The sequence below is a fragment of the Nicotiana tabacum genome, chromosome 13 (assembly GCF_000715075.1).
Source record: "Nicotiana tabacum cultivar K326 chromosome 13, ASM71507v2, whole genome shotgun sequence".
NCBI classification, from domain to species: domain Eukaryota; kingdom Viridiplantae; phylum Streptophyta; class Magnoliopsida; order Solanales; family Solanaceae; genus Nicotiana; species Nicotiana tabacum.
Genome location: NC_134092.1, coordinates 107,535,342 through 107,554,382, shown reverse-complemented (window position 1 = coordinate 107,554,382; position 19,041 = coordinate 107,535,342). Strand labels below are relative to the sequence as shown.

The following is a 19,041-nucleotide window of genomic DNA, read 5'->3' as shown; positions in this document are numbered from 1 at the left end:
ACCACAAAAATAATAATTTAATGAAAAAAGAGTAACACAAGAAGGATATTAAAAGACAAAAGGTATAGTATGCATTCCATACCTAAGGCCAAGACTTAACGAGACCCCCTTAAGGCCTTAACCAATCATATTTCTCCATACTCTCCCCATACCTATCTCTCTTGCCACGTGGCATCTCTTCCACCATAAAATACAATTTCCTTCCACTTTGCAAATTTATAAAATAAACATATAAATAATATTCTCATTTTTTCTCCGCCATTACTTCCTCCTTCTTCCTCCAAAGCTCTGAGTCTACTCAGTAAAGCTATGGCGACTCAGTTTTAGAATATTCCATAAGTCAGTTTCTATATCTATTTCTTCCCTTGCATGCACATACAGTACACAAATGGCGAGTATTTCAGCTACACTTTCCACTGCAACTCTACCAGAGCTCAAATTTCTGTGTTCAAATTCAGCTTCTAGAAGCTTCCGTGTACCGCTCTCTAGGTTTTCATCGCGTCGGCGGAGTTTGATTCGAATTAAGGCGGTGAATAGAGAAGAGAGTGCGGTAGTGGAAGAGAGGGATGCGGAATTGGTGAGGAAAGTGAACGGTAGTGTGAATGGAAGTGTGAAGAAGATCGATGATTTGAACGGTGCATTGTTAGTGGAGAAGTACACGAATGGTAGTGTAGGTGTGAGTGAGAGTGAAAATGAGAGTTTGATGAAGTATGTGAATGGGAATGGGAATGGTGTAGCGGCGAAGAGTAGGGACGAGGTTGTGGAGGTGAAGGCGGAAGAGGTGGTTGAGAAGAAGGAGAAGAAGCAGAGTGTAGAGGAGATTGGACAAGAGGAAGCTTGGTTTAAGAAGAATGATCAAGTTGAGGTATATATGTTAGCTATTTTGGGTTATAGTTTTACTAGCATTTAATTTTTTGTAAGTGTTGTTGATTTAGACACTCACATGACACAAGAGGGTATGGATTGAGGTCGTTACGAATTTTCGCGCTCACTCAAATTTTCACTAAAGATTTCTATCCTGCTGCGACTGTTACGACGGACTTGCTTCAGTGGGTACTTAATCAAAACATCACATGAATAAATATGTGTCTTGCTTTAGTTATGCTTTCATGTGATTAGTGTTGACAGCCGTTGAAATAGTTTGATACTGTGAATCTAAAGCATTTTGGGGTTGAGGTAGTTGATTGATACTGATTGTTTTTATGTGAATGATCAAGCTTCTAGTGGAGGGGTGTGTGTGTGTGTGTGTGCATGTATCACTAAGTGTGGTTATTGTTCTAGAAAATTTTCTACTTTTAGAATCTATTGTTTTATTTAAGTGCGTAGCGATGTTAATCCCAAATTGATTTGGGGTGGCTGGCATGGATGGTTGCTACAATCAGAATGAGTTGTATGTATATTGAAGCTTTTTTGTTTGAAAGTAGTCAATGATGGTTAGCTAAATCGAGTATTACTAAAATTAGTTGACCCTCATTGCAGCATTTACACAATGGGGTTCGGTTAAATCGGTGTCATATTTGATCAATACAACAACAATTGCACATCAATCTCAAACTTGTTTTCTTTTCTTGATATAGTTCAAGCCCGAACTAGTTGGGGTGGCTAATATAGCTGAACTAACTGTTGTATAGATATGGCATCAGAATCAGGATGACTTAGGAAAGGAAAATGTAGCTATATTTGGTTGTATTGAAAGGAAGAATTGTAAGAGACTAAGATGGTGGTGTCATAGAGTGGTTATACTTTGCATGGGGATACATGGACTTAATACAAGTGCCACGTGTGATGGTTCCTGTTGTTGTGCTCTATCATCAGTATCTCATAGCGACAAAGGCTGATTTTATGTTCTCACTTTGTCTAATCTTCCGAAGACAAAAATTATCAACACATGACCGAAAATGTTTCTTACTGGCCCTTTGGATGAAATAGTGAGCTTCTCTTATTAGAGGTATAATATGAAAATCGTCCTGGCCGTGAGTTGACAAGTTATTGGACTGGTTATATTAAGATTATGGCTAACCAGGCCACTAGATCAACTTCATCTATTCACTTGCTGTAATGGGAAATATACCGAGAACATGATGCAGGAGGGGATCCAAAATTGGAACAGAAAGGGTTTGGAGACTCTGGTTTACACAATGACTATTAGATCTGTTGGTTACAGTTGGAAAGAAACTAAATGATAAAGCAGGATTTCAAATGTTTGTATACAATATTGCAATTTACATCTTAGCCTCTGTGCTTTATGGGTTCTTGTGAACTCTGTTTTATTTTTGGACGGAAGCCAGATTGTTTGACAATGCTGAATGGTTTTTGCAGGTTTCTGTCCGGCCTGGAGGCCGTTGGAACAGATTCAAAACATATTCAACAATTCAAAGGACTTTGGAGATATGGGGATCTGTTTTCACTTTTATATTTAGGGCTTGGCTGAATAATCAAAAGTTCTCTTATCGAGGTTGGTCAATGAGATAACCCAAATTTCACAATGGCTAAAGACAGGGTGACCAAAAAACCATGATTGTGCTATATTGACAAGAAAATACTCTGCTTTTTGGCACCTGTTTCAACAAGAAACAGTAAGGAATGAGGCATAATGCTACTTTATGAAAAAACAGAAAACTACTCAAAGTTCACCTCAACTGATCTACATGAATAGCGTTTCATTTTTTCTGCTTCCTCACTGAACTTTTCCCTACATTGAAGTGAAGATATTGGGATCCACAAACTGATGGACAGAAGATATTACCAAACTGATTCTAAAAGTAGAAATTTTCCCTACATTGAACGTATTGGGATCCACAAACTGAGCTTTTCACAGACTATGGACAGAAAATGATTACCATGACACCTAAAGAATCTACTTGCGACCATGCCAGTCATTTTTCCTTTTTATACTTAGTTTTGACCTCTTTCCCTCAAACTTCACGATAATAACCTATCTGTAAATGTTGATATACTTATTACACCTTCAGAAAGTCAATGATTGCTACCCCAATCTGTTATGCTCAGTGATTCAACATAATCCTTTACAAATTGAATAGAAGAAAATGACCCTGCAAAGATCTCTTGTGTTTTATTTTCGGATCTCTGGGAGATTTGACATAAAACTAAAAAGAAATTGTAATGGGCCACAAAATCAATTGCTCAGTGATAATATGAAAAAGCATATCTTATGTAACTAATACAAGGAGCTGTCTGATGCAGGTGGAATGACAGAGGCGAAAAAAGCTGAGCGGAGAAAGGTACTCGCTAGGTGGTTAAAAGAAACTATTTTGAGATTAGGTCCTACTTTTATCAAAATTGGCCAGCAATTCTCAACAAGGGTGGATATTCTTGCTCAAGAGTATGTTGATCAGTTGTCTGAGCTTCAGGTTGGTGATGCCCTGCTCAAATTACCGTATGTTTAATCCTCTACTACACACATTCACCACAATTTGATATCTGCAATATACTTTAAGTTTTTAGATTGAGGTGTACTTGTTGTTTAAGTTTGAAGACATCTTTTGCTCAGTTTTTGTATGCTGGGCATCTTGCCTTATCATCAGAAATTGGTACCAAAATGAACAGTTCTGTCATATATATTGCTTGTTATTTACTTTTGCCAATCCAAATATGGTTTATTTTCTTGTTGTTTACTATTTTCTTGAGATGATCTATAGTTTCTCAAGCTCGGGCATTGCTCATATCTGTTCTTCCTCAGAGAACTTGCAATATCTCGAATAACAGAGACTAGCAATGCATGGAGCTTGACAGATTCCTAGCAACAAAAATTACCTGTGTGCAAGAAACCTGACTCAAATATACATTGCACTAGTTTACAGAATGTGATAAAGAGGAAGACTGAGCATGCTGTTGGAGTATAAGATCCTTAGACAAATCGTTAAATATGTAATACTTGAGATGATATCAACATATAAATAAATGAATTATGCTGTTGAAATCCACAGTCCCTGAGATGGGATATACTAACTTTGAAGTATATTATATTCTGAAAGCATATTAAGGTTACTTCTAAAGTTAGCCTATATAACTGGCACCACATGCTGTGCAGTAGATTGATTTTCACCTGGATGCAGCATGCTTGGTTGTTGATCTTATTCTTTTTGCAGTGTACCTTCCCTTTGTTTCCTCTCGTGATTTCTATTATTTTTCTGTCATTTCCTGTTGCTTTGCAACATGTTTTATTATCTTTCTTATAAATAGTTAAATTTCTCCTGCATTATTTACTTACAAGGCTATTTTCTCTCTGTTTAGGATCAAGTTCCTCCTTTCCCATCGGAAACTGCTGTATTAATAGTTGAAGAAGAACTTGGGGGCCCATTGGGTGATGTATTTGAAAGATTTGACCGTGAACCAATAGCTGCTGCAAGTCTTGGTAATATTAATTAATTCTGACTGTGTTATGGAAATGTATCCTTCATTCTACCAATCATTGTTCTATGTATTACAAGAATAAAATATTAAAACGCTGATATATTATAATGCAGGTCAGGTGCATCGTGCAAGATTGAATGGGCAGGAAGTAGTTGTAAAAGTACAGAGGCCCGGTCTTAAGGATCTTTTTGATATCGATCTTAAAAACCTGAGGGTCAGTTTTAGATAACTTAAAAGTATCTTTACATTTAACCCTTGGTTCTTTTGTGTAATCGTTTGGCTATGATATAAATTATAATCAGATCTTCATAGATAGAGCCCATTTTCGCTGTTTTTTCTCTGTAGACTTTCCCCATCTAACTTCCATACTTCTGCCGGAATAAGTCTCACTTCAAGTCATTTATCCATATGCTTGGTGCTATGACCTAGTTTTCATGATGAAATAAGAGACCCCTCCAGGATATTCTGCACTTAACACTCGCATGAGCGGTGGCTTTTATTCACGTATATGATCACTGTTACTTCTAATTTTCGAAAAATAAGTTATTCATTTTGACATACATTCTTTTTACATGACATATTTCTTGCAGGTGATAGCTGAATATCTGCAGAAAATAGATCCTAAATCTGATGGTGCAAAAAGAGACTGGGTTGCAATATATGATGAATGTGCAAGTGTCTTGTATCAGGTATTTTGTCAATCAATCATCTCTTTATAACTAAGTGAGCATGCATGTCAGTTACAACAACAACAACAACAACAACAACATACCCAATATTATCCCATATCGTGGGGTCTGGGGAGGGTAGTGTGTACGCAGACCTTACCCCTACCTTGTGATGAGCATGCATGTCAGTTAGCATCATGAATTCATTAATACTTTGTAAAAGGACTTCAAGATTCATCTTCTTTCCTACTTATCTTTGATTCCCTTTTGCATTTTGGAGTCTCATTGACTTGCCATTTTTGTTTGTACAAGTTCTGTTGCAAAGACATATATCTAATGGTGAGGTCTGCCAAAAATATGTTTTTGTGCCAAAAATATGTTTTCGTTGGAAAAGTTTTTCTAGTTGACAGACTTCAGAGTTTTAGTTAATTCCGAATCAGCATCATCTGTTCAAGGAATTTAAATTTATTGGTCTTTAACGCGAAAAAGGTATTGGTATGTTAAAAAAAAGGGTATGGGAATGTCATGTCTCATCAGTAGGTTCTCGTTGCACTTAAATAGAATATTTTCATTTACCAATTAGAGTTCAGGGCTTAAACGATGACAACTGGTCATCAAGGAACTCTGTATTTTATGGCTTTGTATCAACTGGCAATCTTGAATTGAAGTAGTTTATAAGTTTCTCTAGTGATTGACTGACCTGCATTCTGGTGCTATTATTTTATTTGATATTTAATTCAATAGTCAAATGCTGCTGAATCTTTTCCAGGATCAATGTGTTGCTGTCTTCCTTGATTAATCTTTCAAGCTGTAAGTTTTTCTAATAAGAGATGTTATTTTATGAGTTTTGCAGGAGATTGATTACACTAAGGAAGCTGCTAACGCCGAACTGTTTGCAAGTAACTTCAAGAACATGGATTATGTGAAAGTCCCAACGATATACTGGGAATATACCACACCACAGGTTCACACAATCAGTAATCATGATGGTTTAACTTATTAACATTTAATTCTTTCCATACCCCGTTTTACTTGAGTGATATTTTTCATTGCTTTCAGGTTTTGACAATGGAGTATGTCCCAGGCATTAAAATAAACAGGATACAAGCCTTAGATCAATTGGGTGTTGATAGGAAAAGGTGAGCTCCAGGTTATGCCATTCAATTTGTAGAAATTTGTAAATTTACCCATATCCTTCAATTTTGTCCATGTACTGCTGCTGTAACCATGTCAGAGAGACATGTTGCTTCACAGAAAGTCCGCAAAAATTGGATGTGTTCTGTCAATTCATTCTTGTATCTCTGATAGCAACGCTGAGCAGGTACTAAGTAGTTATTATAGGACTGAAAATATATTCATTTGCACTTCTCCTGATTGTTGGTCAGGTTAGGGAGGTATGCGGTTGAATCCTATCTGGAGCAGATCCTGTCTCATGGCTTTTTCCATGCTGATCCAGTACGATTTCTTACTGACATTCATAGTTCTTCTGCTCTAGTATGACTTACAATTCATAATTTGTAACCAAATAACAACGTACAATAGATCTCTCCGTTTGAGATATTCAATGAACTGGTATATGAATTTTCCCCCTTCCTTTGTTTTCCTTATACCTGTCATTTAATTTGCATCCTCATTGTTTACCTGGTTGCATCACCATGTTTGCTTTCCTTCTAACTGATAAGAAAATGGACCTTGGGCCAAACTCAACCCCAAAAATTAGTTCATAAGGTGAGGACTGCCCAAGATCATATAATGAGACCAATTACTCCATTAACCACCAATGTGGGAAATCTAATGCCCACCACACGCCCATGACCAAACATCTGGAACGTGGACAATATAATATGGGGCCCAACATCGGGTAAACCAAGAATTGGGATGTGTTTGGCTCTTATGCCATGACAAGAAAATGAATCTTGGGCCTAACTCAACCCCAAAAGCTAGCTCATGAGGTGAAGATTGCCCAAGACCATATAATGAGACCAATTACTCCATCCACCACTGATGTGGGAAATCGAACACTAACCATTCAACTCCCGCGCGGTATAAACTGCAAATGGAGCTTGTGTTAACTCTTGGTAATCACCTCATTCACTTGGATAGGACCAAGTAACTAATTCAGAGAGACCTTTGGAGCTTCACCTTCCAGTGACATCACCAACCAATTAGTATTTGTTGAACACATAATTAAGTAATTAAAAGGGCGCTCTCTCTAACAACTTAAGCTTTTTCGTGAGATGGTCACACTTTTCTTAACATGGTATTTAGAGCAGGTAGAGGTCTTGGTTTCGAATCTCATTGCCATTTCATTATTAGAAGGAATTTCCACATGCTTGACTTATGAAAAAGAATCATGCTTGCATGTGCGGGGGCATGTTGAAGACATAATTAAGTAATCAAACGCGTGTTCTCTCTAACAACTTAAGCTTTTAGATAAGATTGTCACACACTTCAACAATATTTTAAGATGTTGATGTATTTACTCATTTCTAAGTTGAACATCGTTTTCATCTTACTACTTACCTTACCCCTATTCTCATATCTGTGAAGTGTCGAAATGAAGGTTTCTCAAAGAAAGTTGGTGTTCATTTAATTTTCATGCAGCATCCTGGAAATATAGCTGTGGATGATGTCAATGGCGGAAGGCTGATCTTTTATGATTTTGGAATGATGGGAAGGTATATAGTTGAACCTTTTCATCTGAGAAATATAAATAACTCTGAAGTTCTCCAACCTAAAACTTCTCAGTTCTCACTTACTCTAGCATGTTGCAGTATAAGTCCTAATATCAGAGAAGGATTGCTGGAAACATTCTATGGAGTTTATGAGAAAGATCCAGATAAGGTGATCACACTTAAAGTTCCTAGGCTTGCTATTTCTATTTTTTATTGTTCTGTCACTGTTCTACCTACCCGCATAAATGCCTGGCTAAAGATCACTTTGAAATGCAGGTCGTGCAAGCAGCGATTCAAATGGGTGTTCTGGTGCCTACTGGTGACATGACTGCTGTCAGACGAACTGCACAGTTTTTCCTTAATAGGTACTTGCCCGCATCATATCTGTTAACTTTAATTTTGTTGAAAGTGAAATTGAATGTTGAGACTGCCAAAATTAAGCCCATTGTCGGCAGTATTAAATTACTAATCAGTTCGTCCTTCATAGTAACACCTGAAATTGTGGGCTGATGTACATGATGTGGTTTGGGGTGTGTGTGTGTGTGTGTGAATATTTGGTTAGGCTGTGCTCTCGTATACATAAATGAAGTGAAAAGTGTGTTTGCAAACTGGTGAATTAGAATCCATGAGAAGTGTTTGTTTCGGCAAAGGGAGTTTTTCCTTCCCCCCCCTCTTTACCTTTACCTCTTTTTCTTAATCAGTTATTAGCTTGGATTATGTCTGTTGTACATCAACTTGTTAGCCTCCCTAAATGTTTGTGTTCAAGATGTGACTAATAGAGATACTCGGAGGAACTTTCCTTCTTCAGGTAAAAAATTTGGTCCATCTTCGATAAAATTTTCAACAGGTAGGTTATGAGAGATGGATCGTTCTATTTTTGACAAGTAATAAGATTTTATCAACAAAATGATGAAGCCTGTATACTAGAGGTATACACCGATCAACTATAGGGCAAGCATTCCCTCCTACAAAGTCCCAACCGGTATTTATACAAATAGGAATCTCTTATATACTGCAACAAAGTGCAAAAGGAAACTAGCTTGAACGAAAAGGCCTTCTCCGATCTTTGGAAAGCCCATCAGTTTCTTTTGCACTATATACTCCACATCGCGGCTTGTGGTTGTATATTCCATGTTCGTCTTCTTTGATCCTTTGATTCTATTCTGCCTCTCAATTTTCAACTTGAGAAGCTCCTTAACAGTTGTGGGCATTTCCAACCTACCTTTGAACAACTTGTTGGAAGAGATTCCACTACCTCGTAGTCATTTTGCAGTGGATGGGCAGGTGGCTAACATCCACTCCTGCTCCTTTACACAAGAAACACCAGCTAATGTGAATCTGTCTTTTCCGCATGTGTATTGACTTCTTCGGAATTTGCTATTCACTTGATTTACAACATTTGGAACGAACTTGACATGTAGTAAATGCTTTCCCTTTTTCCCCGTTTCTTCTATTATCTTTCTGTTCCCCTCCATTCAGCTAAAGTATGTTAAAGTTTAGGCCCTTTACTGCAAAAAAAAAATCAATTTGACTCTCATTTCATGGCTAACTGTGACCAAAACCTAAGCTACATTGATTGAGTTATTTTAGACTTTCTATTCACAAGGTGCTTTGTAATGTGCATCATCATTCACATGATTTACAACATTTGGACCGAACTTGACATGCAGTAAATGCTTTCCCCTTTTTTTCCCCAGTTCTTCTATTATCTTTCTGTTTCCCTCCAATCAGCTAAAGTGTGTCGAATTTCAGGTCCTTTACTGCAAAAATGTCAATTTGACTCTCATTTCATGGCTAACTGTGACCAAAACCTAAGCTACTTTGATTCTGAGCTATTTTAGACCTTAATGAATAATAACTCCTCCTGTAAGTGTTTAAATTGATTGAAGCTTAACAGTTGAAATTTTGCAGTTTTGAAGAGCGCCTTGCAGCACAAAGAAAGGAGAGAGAAATGGCACAAGCAGAACTTGGGTTCAAAAAGCCATTAAGCAAGGAGGAACAAATAGAGAAAAAGAAGCAACGGTTGGCTGCAATTGGTAATTCACTTGTCGTATCTTCCCTTTCTGGTCTAAATATCACACTTTTTTGTGTTAGCTTGTTCTATTCCTTTGCTCTCTTTACTTCGGTGCGTTCTGGGGGGTTTTCAGGGGAATGAAAAAACCAACGCGTTTTTACTGCTTGGTCCCCACCCTTTCCCAACCCCAACTCCCCCCGGGCCATAAGAGGTAAAAGGCAAAGAGAAGGAACAAGTAAAATTAGAAGATATATTCAGATGCTAGTTAGCTATTCACTTTGCTCATAGCCTCAAACTCGTACTTTTTATTCACAAACAGGTGAAGATCTATTAAGCATTGCAGCAGATCAGCCATTCCGATTTCCTGCCACATTCACTTTTGTGGTTAGAGCATTTTCAGGTACTTCAGTCCCAGCTTACCGTTCCTTATAATTGTACTGCTTTTGGCGTTCAACTTCTTATAACAGAAACTGTTATTATTATCAGTTCTGGATGGCATCGGAAAGGGTCTTGATCCACGATTTGATATCACCGAGATTGCCAAACCGTGAGTACAGCACTATACAGAACTTCTTTTTATTTATTTTTTTCATTTTTGTTTTGTAATTTCCCCCTTCTTTTCTAACATAAAGTTTTACGCTGCTATATAGCTATGCCCTAGAGTTGCTTAGGTTTCGTGAAGCTGGTGTTGAAGTTGTGCTAAAGGTAAACCTAATAAAAGTTCGAAACTATATGCAAGTTTTGTTTTTCATATTGTGCTCAAGTTTTAATGATTTGTCTTTCTGACTTCCAGGACTTCAGGAACAGATGGGACAGACAATCTCGTGCATTTTACAACTTGTTCAGGCAGGCTGATAGAGTTGAGAGACTTGCTGAAATTATCCAGCGATTGGTAGATATCATGCAATATTTTAGCATTAAATTAAAATTTGATCACAGATCCATATCTTTTCAGTCTAGTATTTTATCCATTTATATCTTATTCTGATTTGCTTACAGGAGCAAGGCGATCTTAAGCTTCGGGTTAGAGCTTTAGAATCTGAAAGGGCTTTCCAACGTGTTGCAGCTGTCCAGAAAACTATTGGAAGTGTAAGTTCATACATTCTGGTGCAGTTTTCAAATTAATTTTCATGTGAAATTTGATGTACTCTTTTAATCAAGAAAGGTACAACATGTTTGTTGTGTTAGTCTTCTATATCAAGATAAAGCTATGCTGTGGAATGGAGCTTTCTCTGAGTTTTACTATGGGTTTACCCTCTTAGACCCTGTCTTTTGGGCCATTTGCTGTTTTTTTTTTGTTTTTTTTTGGGGGGGGGGGGGCACTTTTAAGTGGAGATAATATCTATAAGCACATAAGTTTGTTGCACTTTCTGCCTTCTCATTGTTTCACTTCTTAATGACTCGGGTCTTTATCTCATATGTTTGTGTATTCATCTCAACAGGCAGTTGCAGCTGGAAGCTTGGTTAACCTAGCTACAATGTTGTATCTCAATTCCATCCGTGTAAGTATTGCATCTTCACTTGTATATTTAAAGTTTGTCTCTTGCCATACTGACGCGTAACTTGCACACATCTTCATTTTTCAGATGCCTTCTATTATAGCATACGCTGTCTGTGCATTCTTTGGCTTCCAAGTCCTCTTTGGCCTTTTGAAAGTTAAGAAATTGGATCAACGAGAAAAATTGATCACAGGAACAGCTTGAACAAATGGTGAGCAACTCTTCTCTAATTTAGGACTGACATAGAGGCGGAAAAGCTCTTAAATTTTATGAAGCCTTTAATGACCTACATTACATGAAAAGTTTCTAGATGGGTTTCTACCTCTACATCACAAGTAAAAAAAGTAAGAAGATTTTCCAGGTAATTTACATTTTTGTACTAGAGTTGATATTGGCTACTAATAATTTCAAGGATGATTAAAGTTAAACTTCAGATGCTTCACATAATGGTAGAGTCAGTAAGACATTTTGATAGAGAAATGCATCCATATTATGTCACGACCCAAAAATCCTAACCTGTCGTGATGGCGCCTATCTCAACACTAGGCAAGCCGACCACCTCAATAAACTACATTTTCTCTCAAGTTTGAGATCATAATATTTGAATTTCCATAGAAAAATCTCACAAATTACTGACATAAGATACATTCCCAAAAACCGGTGTCACTGAGTACATGAGCATCTAACTGATAACAAAGTCTGACTGCTAAAAACACTATGAAAATATAGAACAATACAAAAACTGAAAGGAAAGAGAGTCAAGGTTTGCGGACGCCAAGCAGCTACATCGGTAATCTCCAACAGATAAAACTCCGAGAATTAGCAACCGCCGTGTCGAGAAGTACCTGGATCTGAACACGAGGTGCAGGGTGTAGTATGAGTACAACCAACTCAGCAAGTAACAATACTAAATAAAGAACTGAAAGTAGTGACGAGCTTCACGGCCGAGTCCAATTACAGAAATTTCCAACATAATAAAGTAGGCATGCTTTCAAGTTTAACAATTAAGGCCAAAACAATAATTTCATATCAAGTTCAACTGAAACAGCAGATAATATCTCTAAAAAATTTCCAACATAGTGATATATGACAACTGTAGTGCATAAGAATGAAATCAAATGCATCCTCTTAGGACCACAGTCACTCAGCCATTCCATTCACTCAGCACTCGCACTCAGTAGATACTTGCGCTCACTGGGGTGTGTACAGACTCCGGAGGGGCTCCTTCAACCCAAACGCCATAATCCGCACGGAAAACTCACGTGCTATAGTATCAATATCTGGATCCGCACAAACAACTCACGTGCTGCACGGACAACTCACGTGCTATAATATAATATCTGGATCCGCACGGACAACTCACGTGCTATAGTATCAATATCTGGATCCGCACAAACAACTCACGTGCTGCACGGACAACTCACGTGCTATAATATAATATCTGGATCCGCACGGACAACTCACGTGCTGCATGGACAACTCACGTGCTATAATATAATATATGGATCCGCACAGATAACTCATGTGCTGCACGGACAACTCACATGCTATAGTATAATATCTCTCAATCAGGCCCTCGGCCTCACTCAGTCATAAATCTCTCCAGTCTCTCGGGCTTTCAATAATCATGAAAATCAGCCCAAACAACAATGATATGATGCATCGATAATGAACAATAGAGACTCGGATAAAATAAACAAGTAAACTGTGACCGAGTACAAAGCAACAATTTAGCGGATAATTCAACATGTACACGACCTCTGTGGGTTCCCACAGTGCCAACACATAATCTAAACATGATTTGTGGTTCAATTTCTCCCTACATGGAGAATGTACAGCTAACAACAGATTTTTCAACTACACAATTTCATGGAATTTGACCAAGTCACAATTCCTACGGTGCACGCCCACACGCCCGTCACCTAGCATGTGCGTCACCTCAAAACCGATCACATAACACATAATTCGGGGTTTCATACCCTCAGGATCAGGTAGAGCGTAGTTCTGTGTGCACGAGAATGCAAAAAAACCTAACTTGATTATCTTTAAATATAAAATTTCTTGATTGCATCTGAATTTATGGGCTTCATGCACACTCTGCCATCCAATTTTGCTGAGATTAATGCTCCTCCTGAAATCACCCGATGGACCACATACGGACCTTGCTAGTTTGGTGCGAACTTTCCCTTAGCTTCGTCTTGATGGGGAAATATCTTCTTTAACACCAGTTGCCCCGGTGCAAATTACCGAGGTTTCACTTTTTTGTTGAATGCCTTGGTCATCATGTTCTAATAGAGATGACCATGACAAACTGCGTCCATTCTCTTCTCATCAATGGGCATCAGTTTTTCTGGCCTGATTCGTATCCACTCTGCATCGTCTACCTTGGCTTCTTGGCTAATCCTCAAAGAAGGTGTTTCGACCTCCGCGGTGTAAGGCCCCATAAAATTTCACCTAAAATACGGGGTTTTGTGGTGTCGAGGTGATAGTATCCTAGGAAGCTCAACCATATTCAAGGACAAGAATGAAGCTTTGGAATCTCAATGAGGGCCTTCAAAAAGATGTCAAGCTAAAGAGTTGCAAAACAAGGTCATTATACTTCAAGTGCAAATAAAGAAGTCGTTAATTGGGAGAAAAAGCTCAAGGATAAAGGATGTGAATTGGCTAGGTGTTACAATTGTTTTATGGCCCAAATTTATGTCCAAGAAGAGGAGTATTGGATCCCAAGAGATATCGTTTGAAGAAGGTCCTAATCAGTCCACGTTTGGACCATTTTGGCACCTAAAATGTGTCCAAACTTGCAGCCCAATAAGTCCTACATGAAGTCACATTTTTATAACATAGAAAGGACTTACTTGATGTCAAAGAAGGGTAAAATAGTCATGCTAGAAGTTGAGTGCAAGTTGGTGCTAAGTTACTTGCAAGTGTCCTTCAAAATTTTCAAGATTTTATCCAAGATTGGTTTTGGACTTTCAAGATCCTATCCCAAGGTAGTTGGACTTTTTGTCCAAAATTGTTAGGACTTTCTTTATTTTCCAAGATTTCTATGAGTTTCGAGATTGGTTTTGGACTTTCAAGATCCTATCCTAAGATAGTTGGACTTTTTGTCCAAAGTAGTTAGGACTTTCTTTCTTTATTTTTTTGGTAGAATTTCGTGACTCCCTCTCTATATAAAGGGTGTCTTCTTTGTTTTTAGGGGAGATTATGATAGATAATATCAACAAATATTGTGAGATTTTTCTTGCACTATTGTGTGTGGATACTCTTGGATTTATTCTTCAACCTTCAAAAATCAACTTAAGGTGGTAAGATTAAACCCTTTCCGAAATCTTAGATCACTTCTAGCTATTCAAGAAAGGTGATAAGTTTAGGCAATTTAGAACTGTTACTTACCTCAAACCGTGTAATTCCTTACTCTGCTATGCCTTTGCCTCGCGAATCGGTCTCCAAATGCCTCGAATCTAGTCATAATTAATTTGATTCAGTCAATACAGATTATAGAAATTAATTCCATATGAAAATGCTAATTTTCCAACAAAATCCGAAATTGCACTCAAAAATTGCCCGTGGGGCCCACGTCTCGGAACGCGACAAAAGTTACAAAAAATGAACGCCCATCCAACCATGAGTCCAACCATACAAATTTCACTAATTTCCGACATCAACTCGACCCTCAAATCCTCAATTAAAGTCTTTGAAGATTTCTACCATTTTCAACCCAATCTTTACCCATTTGAACTCAACAATCTTTCCACAAACCTTATTGGTACGTGTATGTATAAATAATAATCTCACCCAAGAATCATACTCCCAATCACCCATCTTCACCCAAACTCGAAATTGAAGACTAGGGTTAGAAATTCTTACCTCTTTGAAACCCTAGCAAGATTCTTGTGAAATCTTCAATCCTTGAACAAGAATTGATGGACAAATGACTAGGTCTTCACTTTCTCTCTCTAAGATGCTCTCACCTCTCTCTAAAATATCAGATGAAACCCTTCAAAATGACCCCGAATAGTGTTTTATAAGAATGGGGTCGGGTTTATAAAACCAGAAAAATGAAGCTCCGAAACACACTCTGCGGTCGCATATGCGACCGCATAATGCTCCTGCGGCCCGCGAAATGGCTCCTCAGAAATGGATATTTTCTGCCCGGGTGTGCGGTCACTATGCGGCCTGCAGACCTGTTCTGCGGTCGCATAATGCACCGCAAAACAGTTCTGCCGTCGCATAATCGACCGCAGAATTGCACTTACACCTGCCCAGCTTCTGCCCATTATACGGCCATTATGCGGCCTGCAGAGTGATTCTGCGGCCGCAAAGTGGACCGCAGAAACGCATCTTTCTGCCAAAATTTTTCCTTAAACTCCCCCGCGCACTGTTCAACCCAAAAGGTCCGAGCCACCTTAATCACGTAAGCCTAGTTCGGCACCACGAAACCTTAATTTCCTTAGCAAAAATTTTCCGGGGTCGTTACATATAAGTCAACATCTGGTCAACTTTTTCAACTTGGTTTAGAACTAAGTGTTCCAAATCATTCCAAAACCTCACCGGACCCGAACCAATTACCCCGACAAGTCAAATAATAACCGTAAAGCACAATTTGAGCAGTAAATGGGGAGACGGGGTTGTAATACTTGAAACGACCGACCCGGTCGTTACATATTAAAACTTGAAAATCAATAGAACTTGGGTCTTCACGCAATTAATCAGATTTATGGCTTTGCAGTTCCAGATTTTGATAGATAACTTACCCCTCCAGGTGGAAAGTAAAAGATTTGACTCATGAAGGAAGAAACAAATTACTGTAAAAATTCTTTATCATGGGCTTCATCTAAACACGTGCAAGGCTTTTTGATTAAACCTAAAAAAAGCTTCTATTATATATCCCTTTTGGGTTGAGTACATGTACAAGTGTGCAAACAAAAGTAGGTTTCAAATAGCAAAATTCCAGAAAGAGCATTTCAATAAAAGGAAAGTTTGAGGAAGAAAGATTCTTGAAAAGCCTCAAGTCCAATCTGAAGGATAGCATGACTTTTAAGAAATGATGAAAAGAGTTTGTGCTCTTGGACTCCTAAGGTGATGGTGGTCGGCCTTTGACTGAAAGGAGCTAGGTTTGTTAAACACTGTTGGTATGACATACTGCAAGGTCTCCAGATAAAACTTCAATTTATCCAGCTTTGCTAGCTGCTGGAACTTTTCATTCTTCAATTCTTACATAACTCGTGCCTGTGCATCTGTGGGTATTTTAAGAATGATTTCTCCATAAGTCCATTCTTTTGAATTTGATTCTTCCTAAGTCCATCTGTGGGTATTTTAAGAATGATTTCTCCATAAGTCCATTCTTTTGAATTTGATTCTTCCTAGATCTCTTCCTTAATCTTGGTACTTCTTTCCTTTCAGATCCTCATTTCCCTTAGCAGTCTGGATCTTCCTTCCTTTAATTGCTCAAGTAATCAATAAGCATCCTTTGATAAATCAATCCTGCAAAACAAGAATAGCCGCAGATCACTATTCATATATTTTATTAAAATTCCAAAGAAGTTTGGTTTTTTCCTAGAGTATAATATAGAGACGTGAAACCCTCGGGCCAACACTTTATAGATTTTTTCTAGAGCATAATATGGATGAATTTAATGAATGTCAGATTTTTTCATGACGGAAGGAGCTTCATCCTTTTCACCATGTATTCCAAAAGTTTGTCTAGTAGCACATGATAGATTTCTCTTATGGATCTTCAATTTTTCCTTTTTGGTTGAACGCTTAGCTGTTCAATTAGCACACAACTTTCTTACATTCTTTTGTTTAATATGATTGAACTTCTTTTCAATCCTTGGTTATTGGATATACTTACAATAAATTAGCAAAAAAGAAAAGAGTATATGAGGTTGTCGAGGGACAGATTTCATTTATTTCAGTGTGGATATGTTAAGTTGGTTTTGTAATTTCCATATTAATATTTGGTATATATGATTTCTCTTAACAATCTTTTGTTGGATTGCTTGGCCTGAGGTTGGGATCGAAAGAAAAAATAGATAGTCCTGTGAACAGATCATTCTATGTTCATTTCTGCAGTTTTAAGCGAAACAGCAACATAAAATACAAATTAAAAGACATCTCTGCTCTACATGTAAAATGCAAATAATGTTTATGCTTACTCTAACTTGATTAAATTGGAGTCGTGTTACAGTTGGCCATTGTACTTCACAGGTTACCCTGGGAGATCATATATGGGAACTGCTATTCCAGTAATCCTTGAAAAAGCAGAAATAACGTGGAGGAGACGTAACGGATCGTTGAGTATTTATAGAGCACGCCCATGGCGTAGAGTTGCCAGTTTTGTCATTCAGCTTTAAGATGCATCATGTGGTAAGGCTTCCAATGTGGAGGTTAACTTCTAATTTTGTTGGCCTAGCAGATTGTTGTATTTGCCCCATCTCCACTAGAGAGCACTCCTGTGAAGTAGACCGAGGAAGAAGTCATTCATGTCGTATGATACCCATTTTGACCTTCTATAGCCTTAGTGTATAGGTATACAAAATCTAGGAGATAAATGTAACTAATGTTAGCCTTATCTACCTTCAACCTTATTCGTGGAGTTCGATTCCCTTGAATTTGTGTATAATACAACGTGAGAAGCAATGTCATAAAAGTACTCTAGGGATCAAATATGGCATTGAGCTAACCGTACTTTGTATTGGTTCTTTGTATTTATATTAGCATGTCATTTGTACTATTTAGTTTCAATTGCAAGAACGTCGAACAAATACAATGTTGGGGAAGACTTGATCTCATAAGTAAAACTTCAATTAAGGAGCAGATGGTAGCAAGTCTTCTTGAAGTATGTATACAATTTCAACTTATTTGAAAGTTTAAACGGTCAGTGGTGACTGCCACGAAACTACAGGGAGATTATTAGCATATGCACTTTGTAGTGTTGTATTACTAAAAGCTGAGAATTTTCCTGTGTTGCTACATTTTTAATCTTCTGTAGTATCTTATGGCATGTGCCTCTAGAATCTAATTCTTTCTTGTTTCCTCTTTCATCCACCAACATGGTGGATCCTCTAAACTTCTGTCCTTTAAACTCATTTTTTATTATTTATCATTGTCGGACAAAACACACTTTGGATGAAGTGCTTGAGCTGTACCATGTGCTAGATAACATTAAAAACAAAAATATATTCACTCAAAAGGTTGACATCTTCACACAAACCCTATCTGTAAAGTGAAGATATCAGTGTATTGACTCGTTTGAGTGCCCGTGTTGTGTCTGTTCACCATTTCTCCGCGGTGTTATGTGATCTCATCACCAAGTTTTGCTAAACAAATTTATTTGTATGGACAAAACATTCAGAGAGTCGATTTTGACTCGCTTGAAATTGAATAGTTGCTACTATTATTCACTATTAACTATTATTAGATTGTATTTTGTTTGATGATTTATTTTGGCGTAGAACTGATTTATTGCCTTCCTTTTGTACTTCACAGCCTGTTTGGATGGTTGTTACTTATTGTATTGTATCATATAACTAATTATATTTTATTATTCATCCTACTTTATTATATATGATAATTCTACTCCATTCTTATTTATTTTTAGTAATGTTGCAAGTTTATTCTTCATATTCTTCACAACAAATAATACAATCTATTCAAACGTTGTATTCATTAAATAATACAATACGATACATTATCAAGCCTTTCTCTCCAAAAATACGGATTATAAAACATAGAGCATTCTGAAGGGTTTCATCAGAGAGTAGGGTATAGAGAAATGAGAAAAGTACGGAGCTCTTTTGTCCAAGTAA

General features: G+C 37.6%; 1 protein-coding gene across 2 annotated transcripts; it reads left to right on the top strand.

The window, feature by feature from the left end:
* Positions 1–214: 214 nt before the first annotated feature.
* Positions 215–17,966, top strand: LOC107761847 (protein ACTIVITY OF BC1 COMPLEX KINASE 8, chloroplastic-like). 2 transcript variants are annotated; one of them, XM_075228285.1, is made up of 21 exons: positions 215–865; positions 2,320–2,455; positions 3,205–3,371; positions 4,255–4,375; positions 4,488–4,588; positions 4,965–5,063; positions 5,896–6,006; positions 6,102–6,181; positions 6,428–6,497; positions 7,647–7,720; positions 7,817–7,886; positions 7,994–8,082; positions 9,629–9,753; positions 10,051–10,131; positions 10,218–10,278; positions 10,382–10,436; positions 10,525–10,623; positions 10,731–10,820; positions 11,174–11,233; positions 11,318–11,441; positions 17,441–17,966. In XM_075228285.1, the coding sequence occupies exons 1-20, from the start codon at positions 389–391 to the stop codon at positions 11,432–11,434; spliced, it is 2,283 nt and encodes a 760-aa protein (XP_075084386.1). In that variant the 5' UTR covers positions 215–388; the 3' UTR covers positions 11,435–11,441; positions 17,441–17,966. The 2 variants fall into 2 exon arrangements, with proteins under 2 accessions (XP_075084386.1, XP_075084387.1); XM_075228286.1 differs by having other exon boundaries at positions 17,421–17,966.
* The last annotated feature ends 1,075 nt before the right edge of the window (positions 17,967–19,041 follow it).

Excerpts from the sequence above, each read along its gene's own strand:
- LOC107761847 (XM_075228285.1), top strand. The coding sequence starts at position 389 with ATGGCGAGTATTTCAGCTACACTTTCCACTGCAACTCTACCAGAGCTC. Across the intron at positions 7,721-7,816 it reads GATTTTGGAATGATGGGAAG|TATAAGTCCTAATATCAGAG; the intron begins GTATATAGTTGA and ends AGCATGTTGCAG. Across the intron at positions 10,821-11,173 it reads TCCAGAAAACTATTGGAAGT|GCAGTTGCAGCTGGAAGCTT; the intron begins GTAAGTTCATAC and ends TCATCTCAACAG.